Here is an 11,434-nt window from a genome sequence, read left to right as displayed (position 1 = left end):
TCTCTCCGGGCCTACTTCCTCTTTATCAATCCATGTTTGGTATAAAAAAACCTAAACTAAAAATTGACCTTCTACAGTGGGCCTACCCTACGAAATCCCCTCTAATGAGTCAATTTCTTAGATGAATTTTCCTATAAATTGCTGGCTTTTATTTTTGAAAATGCAATTAACATGTTTTCTATTAATAATGAATATAAATGGTATTCACTAACTATTCCTATTTCTTTAAATTTTTATTTCCCCCCAATAATCTAACAAAGATACAACATTCTTAGACCAAATTTTGGTAACAGTCCCCCAACAGGTACTAAAACATAACTACTTCTCTTGTCCAGTTTAACGTAGTTTTTTGTACACTTCAATTTTTTTAGGGGTTGGATCTGTATCTTCAGAGTCCTGCTAAAGGTATAGATCTGCTTTGCAAACTAATTTCCAGTAAACACAATCATAGCTAACTAACCACTACCGGGAGTACACAACAGAGTAACTTTACCAAGACTCCAGGAACTTTAGAAATCAGAACCTGAGAGTGCCAAGCAGCTCTTTACTGCAAATGCCTTCCTATGACTAAAACAACATATCGACATTGCCCAATCTCTTCACCTACCTTTATGTTACCTACTTCATTAAATACCTCCAGCTTATAACTTTCCTAGTTCCTCCCAAAGGTAACTATTAGGCACAGGCACAACTCTGAACCTTTCTAAATACACAGATCAAAAGACTACAGATGTAAATTTATACAGAGCTCTTAATATGTTGTTGTCCCTTGTAACAGAAATTTGGACCGACTGTTTCTGGTATTTGGGGAACTATTTATTCCACTTAGTGACAGAGAAGAAAAGAGAAATATACTAAGAAAAAACTGGAGTCACAACAGCTGCTCGACTCATCCCATAAGTCTCTACTTCATTTAACATAGCCTGAAGACTTTGAAGAATTACACTTTCAGGTAAGCAAACTCTCTCATTATTTAAGACACTCACCATGTTGATTGTTTCCATCATCGGAGAGGATTTGGCAGCACTAAGCCGAGCACTATCCATCGCAGCCTAAAGAACAGAAATTCAAGTCACTCGGCGCATTCAATTAATTAGGAATAATCCACACACACACCATAAAAGACTTTCACTTTCAAATTACAGAACTTTAAAAAAAAAATAATCCGTAGCTATAACAAAGGCACACATTAAGTCTAACTCTAATTTCTTTTGACCTATACTCAACAATTTACCAGGAGAAGCAGCACCTCACTACAGGCGAAAAATTCAGATAATAGTTAAGAAATTAGCATAGTATGGCAGTGGGCAAGTCATCCAGCCTTCTTGAGCCTGAGGTTCTCCATCCACTAAATAAAGGAACTGACTAAATAAATTTCTAAGGTTTTTAAAATTGTGTCTAAGCAGTAAAAAATTTTATATGGGTAGTTCTTTAACTTTGTAATCAACCTTCGTATCTACAAAGGTATTTTAATCTAACAACTATACTGAAGGAGAGGTTAATACTATCCAGATATGATAAAGGAGAAAAGTAAGTCATACACAAGTGACTTGCCTAGGGCTGCAAAGTTTAGACTAGAATTTATGTTTCCAAATTCTCAATGCTTAGTAAACATTCTATGGACACCCAGGAAGGGGCAAGTCTACTGCTGAAAGAGGGAAAAATAATGAATAAATAAGCAGCAGCAATATTAGAGGCAAAGGGTAAAGAGAGTAAATTATTAGAGAAGTTTAGGCAAGTTAAAGAGCAAATAGTGAACAGAGGAAATATGTTGTATATAACAGTGTTTAATAGTTCTGATAAAAAAAGTAAATTAAAAAGTCAAATAGAAAAATAGGCATGGAATATAAACACAATCACAGAAGAAATATAAATGACTAATACGATATGAAAAGGCAATGGACAATGCTAGGAAAAGAGTGCAAATTAGAAAAATGAGATTCTTGTTATCAGATAAACATTATTCAACAGTGGCAAAGGTACGGAGAAAAAAGAACAATTAAAACCTTTGATGTTGCAAAACCTCTCCACCAAAAATTCAAAATTACCTCATGTAGAGCACTATGTATACATTAAAAAGAATGTGTATATATAGACATGATAGTCTATTAATTTAAAAAACAAATCACAGAACAACATTCACAGTCTGATACTATTTTTAAATTAGTATGTTTGCTTGGTTTGGTAGCCTATGATTAAAAAGGAATTTGAGAGAAGGCACAGGAAACTTCTGATAGCAGGTGCTTCTCAGGGAATGATACTGTGGTGATGGGGAGACCTCCTGTGGGATTACTTTCTATCCTTCTGTATTAACTTTTCACAATAAACATGTCTCATCTGCAGTTTTTAAAAATGACTGATCAGGCCGGGCGCAGTGGCTCACGCCTGTAATCCCAGCACTTTGGGAGGCCAAGGTGGGCAGATCACGAGGTCAGGAGATCGAGACCATCCTCGCTAACATGGTGAAACCCCGTCTCTACCAAAAATACAAAAACATCAGCCGGGCGTGGTGGTGTGTGCCTGTAATCCTAGCTACTTGGGAGGCTGAGGCAGGAGAATTGCTTGAACCCGGGAGGCAGAGGTTGCAGTGAGCTGAGATGGCACCACTGCACTCCAGCCTGGGTGACAGGGCAAGACCCCGTCTCCAAAAAAAAAAAAAAAAAGACTTTGATCAGAGACTAGGTGACTCCATTACACCTACAAAGCAGAATGATTTTGAGATATGCCAAAGTCTAGGTGCAAATACTCTTTGCTTACAGGGCTTACAGTCCATGGAAGGACTCTGAAGGTATAGATCCAAGCCCTAAAAAAATAGAAATGTACAAAAAACTATGTTAAACAAATGTTAATTCATTTTTTAGATAGAAGTGTCAGTTTTCATCCAATTCACAAAACAGTGTATGAGCTGACAACCTCTCTCCAAAAAATAGTAAAACACTGCATGTGGTGACACAGGGTGAGTTCTGGTAAGAGTAGTGACAATGTCATTCAAATGAACCTTGGTATCTTAACAGGGCTCTCCACTCACCTTTTCTTGCTCTGTTGCCCGGAGGCTCAAATAATTGAGAACTTGGGGCTCCAATACACTCAAGGACTCTAGCAGAGCTGGAATGAGTTTTGGTGCATGTGGTTTCAACATGGCTCCCGCACTTTTGCTGATCTTCACAAGGGTGTTAATGCTACAAACATATGGAACACAACTCCTGAGTCCTTTTAACAAAAGTGAGAAGACCTACAAATCTCACCATGAGGCTGTTCTGCAGTTCACTGCATTAAAGCATATTGTCACATGGTTACAGAGCCTGGTCTTGGCATTTTGTTTAACTTTTATTAAAGAAACTTTCAAGCATATATAGAGGTAGAAAGAATGACAAAGTAGGAAGAGCCTACCTTCATTAATAGTAGGAATGAAATTCCATGTATTTATTTATAGCAGAAATTTATATTTATGGTGAAATTTTATGGTAGGAATTTATAGTAGACATGAAATTCTATGTATTCTCCACCCAGTTCAACAATTAGCAACATTTGACCAATTTTGTTTCATTTATGCCTCCTCCAAACATACAGCCGCCATTCCCCCGCCACTGTATTACAGTTATGTGCTGCATGAGACATTTCAGTCAACAACAGCAGACCACAATGTCCAGCAGTGGTTCCATAAGATCATACAAAAATACCCCGGGGATATTGCAGGTTCTGTTTCAGACCACCACAATAAAGAAAGCCACATGAATTTTCTAGCTTATCAGTGCATATAAAAGTTTTGTTTACACTATATTGCAGTCTATTAACTGTGCAATAGCATTATATCTAAAAGTACATTAGTTAACTTTAAAATATCTTAGTTACTGATCATCTCAGCTTTCAGCAAGTCATTATCTTTTTGCTGGTGGAGGGTCTTACCTCAATGGTGATGGCTACTGACTGGTGGTGATTGCTGAATGCTGGGGTGGCTGTCATAATTTCTTAAAGTAAGTCAACAATGAAGTTTGCTGTATCAATCAACTCCTCCTTTCACAAAATATTTCTTTGTAGCATGAGACGCAGTTTGATAGCATTTTACCCACATTAGAACGTCTTTCAAAGTTGGAGTCAATCCTCTCCAACCCTGTTGCTGCTTTATCAACTAAGTTTATGAAATATTCTAAATCCTTTGTGGTCATTTTAACGATGTTCACAGAATATTCACCGGGAGTAGCTTGCATCTCAAGAAACCACTTTCTTTGCTCATCCAGATAAGAAGCAACTCCTCTTGTTCAAGTTTCATCAGGAGATTGCAACAATTTAGTCACATCTTCAGGCCCCACTTCTAATTTTAGTTTTCTTACTATTTCCACCATGTATGCAGTGACTTCCTCCACTGACATCTTGAACTCCTCAAAGTCACCCATGAAAGTTGGAATCAACTTTTTCCGAACTCCTATTAATGACATTTTGACCTCCTCCCATGAATCATGAATGTTCTTAACGGCACCTACAATGATAAACCCTTTCCAGGTTTTCAATTTACTTTGCCCAGATCCATCAGAGGAATCACTAACAATGGCAGCTCTAGCCTTACAAAATATACTTCTTGAATAGTAAGACTTGAAAGTTGAAATTACACCTTGATCCACGGGCTTCGGAATGGATGTTACGTTATGTTAACAGCCATGAAAACATTCATTTCCTTGTACCTCTCTATCAGAGCTCTTGGGTGACCAGGCACATTGTCAATGAGCAGTAATACTTTGAAAGGAATATTTGCTTTTTGTTTTTTTTGTTTGGTTGGTTTTTTCTTTTTTCTTTTTTTTTTTTTTAGCAGCAGACTTCAACAGTGGACTAAAAATACTCAGTAAACCATGTTGTAACAGATAAGCTGTAATCCAGACTGTGTTATTCCATTTCTAGATCACAGAGCAGATTTAGCAGAATTCTTACGGCTTTAGGATTTTTCAGAATGGTAAATGAGCACTGGCTTCAACTTAGTCACCAGCTGCATTAGCCCCTAACAAGACAGTTGGCCTGGCCTTTGAAGCGCTGCAGCCAGGCACTGACTTCTCTCTAGCTATGAAACTCCTACAAGGTAACTTTTGCCAACAGAAGGCTGTTTCATCTCCATTGAAAATCTGTTGTTGAGTGTAGACATCTTTATCAGTGATCGTAGCTAGATCTTCTGGGTAATCTGCCGCAGCTTCTATATCAGCAATTGCTGCTTCACCTTGCATCTTTATGTTACGAAGACAGCTTCTTTCCTTAAACCTCATGAACCAATCTGTGCTAGCTTCCAACTTCTCTTCTGCACCTTCCTTACTTCTCTTAGACTTCACAGAATTGAAGAGCGTTAGGGCCTTGCTCTGGATTAGGCTTTGGCTGAAGGGAATTTTGTGGCTGATTTGATCTTCTATCCAGAATATTCAAACTTTCTGTTAGCAAAAGGCTGTTTTGCTTTCTTATCATTTGTGTGTTGGCTGACATAGCACTTTAAACTTCCTTTAAGAACATTTCCTTTACATTCCCAACTTGGCTGTTTGGCACAAGAGGCCTAGCTTTCAGTCTATCTCAGCTTTCAACATTCCTTCCTCACTAAGCTTAATCATTTCTAGCTTTCTATTTAAAGTGAGAGACAGGCAACTCTTCCCTTCATTTAGACAGAGGGCATTGTGGGGTTATTAATTAGCCAATTCCAATATTGTTGTGTCTCAGGGAATAAGACACTTGAGAAGTGGGAGAGAGATGGGGAACAGCTGTTCAGTGGAGCAATCAGGACACACACAACACTGATCAATTAAGTTCACCATCTTAAATGTGTGTAGTTCATACAACTCCAAAACAATTACAAAAGTAACATCAAACATCACTGATCACAGACCACCAAAACAGATTTAACAGTAATGCAAAGTATGAAATACTGTAAGAATTACCAAAATGTGACATAGAAATGAAGTGAACAGATTTGTGGCAACCCTGCATCAAGCAATCTAACTGTACCATTTTTCCAACTTCATGTTAATGTTTGCACACCCATGAAATCACCTAATGACACATCTCAGAAGTATCCTATTCACTAAGTGACGCGTGACTGCATTGGAAAGCATATCCCTTAACTAAACTTCACTAAGAATATCTAAAAGACAAAGGTTCTTTATTATAATCATAATACCATTTTCACACTTTAAAAATATTAATGATTTTTCCATATCAAGTATCCAAATTTCTCTGTTTCATTAGCTTCTTAAACAGTTGGCATGCTAGAATCAGGATCCAAGCTCACTCATACATCGCAATCTACTGCATTTCCTAATTTTTTAACAGTCTCCACTCTCCTCTTTTTTTCTTATTTGTCCTCGACTGTATTCCAGTCAGGTCATTTAACATGTTCCTCTCTCCCCTGTACAGATCTACAGGCTAAACTGAGTCCACGTTCAATTTTGTAAACACACACACACACACACACACACACACAGAATCCTTCCTAGGCAATGCTGTGTGTGTCCTATTCCATCACATCACCATGCACTGGTTGTCTTTTTGTGCTGTGAGGAGTGATTGGTAAGTTCAGGTCTGCTTGCCCTGAATCATTATAAAGTTCTCGTCAGCCATTCACCCAGTGGATTTAGGGGCATCTAATGATCACTATTTAGATTTTACTGAGGAGGGCAAAAAGTGATACTTTTTTGTGTGTGTATGAGATGGAGTTTCACTCTTGCTGCCCAGGCTGGAGTGCAATGGTGCGATCTGGGCTTACCACAACCTCCGCCTCCCAGGTTCAAGCTATTCTCCTGCCTCAGCCTCCCAAGTAGCTGGGATTACATGCATGCGCCACCACACCTGGCTAATTTTTTTTGTATTTTTAGCAGAGACAGGGTTTCTCCATGTTGGCCAGGTTGGTCTTGAACTCCTGACCTCAGGTGATCTGCCCACCTCGGCCTCCCAAAGTGCTGGGATTACAGGCATGAGCCACCGTGCCCAGCCAAAGTGATACTCTTAGTTGTATCTGCCTTTGCAGTTGTTAGGTGAGTCCTTCTAAAAAAAAATTTCTCTCATCAACTATCTACTTGCCATGAAATACTGCTGGCACTATTATTAGTAATTTGTTCTACTTTTAAGAGTGAAATAAAAATGTAACAGATAAAGTTCCTAGACAGCACTGTAGTTTAAAAACAAACAAAACATACAAACTAGAATCCTACACTATTGGTTTTAACTTAAAGTAGCCATATATTATATCTAAAAGTGTAAGTACATTTTTTTGAATATTTTATCATTGCAGGTGGTAAACAGCTTGTCTTAAATCTACTAATGTGTGAAATATTACTAAATATTATCATGAACCAGCACGCTCCTGAGGACCTGCAGTGTAACAGGAAGATGTGCTTGTTGGGAGCAGAGGCTGATGACAACAGAAAAACATGCTTGACTCAGAATGCTGGGCAAAAGCAAGGTCTCACGAGAATGTTTCTGTGAAAATATTCTGTCTCACAAGTTTTCACAAATGACCCAAGGGTCATTCTCCTAAACCTCTTTCTCCATTATTTTCCAGAATCTAACCTTGAAAGAAACACGATTTCTAGGAACTGAGCAAATCCAATACATTCATTTCATCAACGGATGCACACCTGAGGGCTCGAACTTCCGTCACGGGGCTCATCATTCCTTTGTCCAGAAGGCAAGGCAGAAGGGCAGCGATGGTTCTCTGGCCAGCTGCTCCTTTGGCAGGGTCACACATTTTCACACAGACCTCACATACAAAGAGCATGGACATTAGTGAAAGTGACCGCTCATCCAATAAAGCATTCATCTGACAAAAGACTTTCTACTTCACATATCTACAGAGAAGAATAAGTGAATCTACTTTCTCTGACACTACAGAGACACAGAGGAATGAGATCTGAGATTGAGTCTTAGGTCTGCCGAGAACTAAACAGAAAATCTAGTAATGCATTTCACTGTCTAAGCACTGGTCCTCCAATTTGTGAAATACAGAACAAAATAGATGATGATCAAATGAGAAAATATAAGAAAGCACTCTAAAAAAGGTTTAGGGCTGGGTGCAGTAGCTCACACCTATAAACCCAACACTTTGGGAGGCCAAGGCAGGCGCATTGCTTGAGCCCAGAAGTTTGAGACCAGCCTGGGCAACATGAAGAGACCCTGTCTCTACAAAAAATATGAAAAATTAGCCAGTCATGGTGGCATACACCTGTGTTCCCAGCTCTCCAGGACGCTGAGGTGGGAGGATCACCTGAGCCCGAGAGGTCGAGACTGCAGTGAGTTGTGATCACAGCACTGCATACCAGCCTGGGTAACAGAGTGAGACCTTGTCTCCAAAAAACAAAAAAAAAAATTGAAAAAAAAAAATTAAAGAAGTTTCGAAGTGTTATCATCATCATCATCATCATCATCATCATCATCAATAATGTCAGGTTGCACACAATATAGTGGTCAAGATCACACCTGAAACAAGAAAACATCTATATTTAAAACCTGGTTTTACTATTTCTGAGACCTATGGCAAGGTTTGTGCAACTAGAATGTAAAGTTCCTGATATATCACAAAATCAAGTTCAAGTGGGAGATAATTTAGTTTCAAAAAGCTTTCCAACCTCACAGATATGAAAGGTAGCTTTATATGTAAACATAGCAAAAGCAAGAGAAAAGACAGGTGTTGCTTGATCTGAGTGACGTGCTCTTCAGGGTTAAGTCAAAGTTTTATCTTAATTTCACCATTTAAAGAGACCACAAGTATACTCTGTTCAACATACCAGCATTACAGTGTTTACAGCACTCGCTTTCTCATTCATTCTAAGAGTAGTGAACTACAACAGGAAGCCAATTATACTGCAACTACATGTCACTTCCTATGACAATAAGTAAATCATTGTCATGGTCACCCAGAACTCTGCCCCACTTCATTCCCAATTTACGACAGGAGTTTTCACCTTGCTCAGAGTTTTCAGAGCTAGTTCTGCTGCTTTTCGTACAGATTCCTAAAAATGACAAAAGTGTGAGATCATACAAGTTAGAGAGTTTCACTATCATCTACTCTACAATTTGCAATTTAATTGCCTCAGAGCCTATAGAGATTGGTGGAAAATCTTACATTTCATATTAGGTTAAAAAAAATTGGTATCTCATTAGACTCCCTGCCCATCAAGGAACACATTACCATGCCATACTACTAATTTTTAAACATCAACTGTAACCTATTTTGACCTTAATAAATTTAGCCATTAACAGTTGAGAAACTAAATGTATTATAAAAGTAAATACGTAAAGATCTATGTGAGAATTCTGAAACACTTAAAATCCTCCAATAAATAAAAAAGAAAGGTAAAACTGAAGTGCCTAATTTTAATAGTAAAATATCAAAAATACCTAAAATTAAGATTGCCCAAGAAAAAATCAGAGGAATTGGTCACATTATTTGAGAATAATTAAACCCATTTACAGAGCTGATCAAAATATTGTTACTATATTCAAAACTGTTATTTGTCCCTAATCCAACAGAATCATGTGATCTCTACTGAAAGAAGGTATACAGCCACCTTTTTTTCAAGTCTATTTAATTTAGATCTAAGGATACCCAACCTTGCAACTTCACAGACACATTAAGACCGAAACTTTGGGGGAAAACATTGGTCTCTACCTGGAAATGGAATTTTGACATATATAACATAAATATTTTAATAATTCCAATTTAACTTTTTGTATGTATAAATGCTGATTTATTTCTATAATACCTTGATATCATCTTGTACTCTAAAAAGCGTTTCCCAAATTTCTGGAAGTTTATCAATGATGTCATCTAAGGGTCTTCCTCTCAATAAATCATTCAAAGCTAAACAGCTGAAAATTAAAATTTCATTTCAACATATGAAGAAGAAGGTCAGTATTTTACTATGAAACGTTTACACTAAAAAAGAAAACAGATTCTGCCTCTAATTCGAGTTCTCATCCCCTCACCCCAAAACAGCAATGACTTCTCTCCAGGTCCCTCAAATATACCATATATATATAGAATTTACAAGTATAAAATGTTTGTTTCCCACAACTACAATACAATCCCTTTGAGATGACACATCGTTTTTTATTCACCAGTGTGCCCCCAGGGCCTAGCACACTGCCACGTACATAATAGGCACTAAATGAATGTAATTTGTATACAGAAATTCTACCCTATAAAGTCATGACAGTACAAAAATATATCTTGGTATCTAACAATTTAACAGGTAATCTTCAACTTCTTTGATTTCATACTTATATAAACTATGACAATTTAGGAAAATCTTTAACCAAAGCTTAAATAGTTAAAGAAAAATAACTACCTAATGTAGCCAACAAGAAATATGCTTTTTAGTAGTTTTTTGTTTTGTTTTGTTTCGAGACAGAGTCTCACTCTGTCGCCCAGGCTAGAGTGCAGTGGCGCGATCTCGGCTCACTGCAACCTCTGCCTCCTGGGGTCAAACTATTCTCCTGCCTCAGTCTCCCGAGTAGCTGGGATTACAGGCACACGCCACTGGGCCCAGCTGATGTTTGTATTTTTAGTAGAGACGGGGTTTCACCATGTTGCCCATGCTGGTCTTGAACTCCTCATCTCAGGTGATCCACCCACCTCGGCCTCCCCAAATGCCAGGATCACAGGTGTGAGCCACCACACCCGGCCAGCTTTTTAGTAGTTTTAATTTATTCCTTTTGCACAAAGTATAAAACCTGGAAATTCTGAAGAGAAAAAAATTCGGTTTTATTTGACTAAACTTATATTCCTAAAAACGGTACCTGGATTCTCGAACTCGCCACATATTGCTTGTAAGGTTCTTAACCAAATCTTGAAGAATTTCTTTCAAATATTTATCCACCTAAGGAAAGCAAAAGGATAAAATTTAAAATGCAAAATCCATCAATAATCAAATTATTCAACTCTTAAACACACTGGTTAACCACATGTAACCCACACTGCCCATGTTTCTGTATTTTACAGCCTCCATGTCTCTCTAGGCCACTCAGCCCACAAACCTCTTCCCACTTTTGGTCGCTATAAAGCTGCCAGGTGATCATTCTAAAATGTACATTTGATGCTCTTATTTTCCTCAGTGCATAAGAATGAAGTCCAATCACCCGGGCTTCACACAAAGTGCACACAAAGCCTTCCATGACTCATCCAGACCCAAAAGTACCATATTCTGTCTCACCTCCATTCCTTGGCACATGCCACCTCTACCTACAATCCCCTTCCCAGGTCCTACTTGCTTGGCTAACTCCTACTTGTCCCTCAAGGTTCATATTAGCCGTTCTTTCTCAGAGAAGACTGGCTTGGGTACTCTCCTCTCTGTTCCCATAGCACCTTCTGAAGGAGCATCACACAAAACCATTCAATAACTGCACTGTTCCACTATACTGGAGACCCTCAGGGGGGTCAGGTGCAGTTACTGCACAGGACAGTGGAGTTATT

The 11,434-nt window shown here is 38.3% G+C and overlaps 1 protein-coding gene across 1 annotated transcript in view; it reads right to left on the bottom strand.

Moving 5' to 3' along the window:
* The window catches only part of KIAA0368 (KIAA0368 ortholog), a 114,495-nt gene that overhangs the window by 14,978 nt on the left and 88,083 nt on the right, over positions 1 to 11,434 (bottom strand). The window contains exons 31-36 of the mRNA XM_011973279.1: positions 10,762 to 10,841; positions 9,726 to 9,831; positions 8,925 to 8,972; positions 7,602 to 7,723; positions 3,029 to 3,179; positions 987 to 1,052 (exon numbers count right to left, since the gene is read on the bottom strand). Of these exons, the coding sequence (XP_011828669.1) occupies positions 987 to 1,052; positions 3,029 to 3,179; positions 7,602 to 7,723; positions 8,925 to 8,972; positions 9,726 to 9,831; positions 10,762 to 10,841 (573 nt within the window). The remainder of the gene's footprint in view (positions 1 to 986; positions 1,053 to 3,028; positions 3,180 to 7,601; positions 7,724 to 8,924; positions 8,973 to 9,725; positions 9,832 to 10,761; positions 10,842 to 11,434) is intronic.

The sequence above is a fragment of the Mandrillus leucophaeus genome, unplaced genomic scaffold, assembly GCF_000951045.1.
Source record: "Mandrillus leucophaeus isolate KB7577 unplaced genomic scaffold, Mleu.le_1.0 Scaffold1366, whole genome shotgun sequence".
In the NCBI taxonomy this organism is placed as follows: domain Eukaryota; kingdom Metazoa; phylum Chordata; class Mammalia; order Primates; family Cercopithecidae; genus Mandrillus; species Mandrillus leucophaeus.
This window is presented reverse-complemented; position numbering and strand designations above follow the sequence as displayed.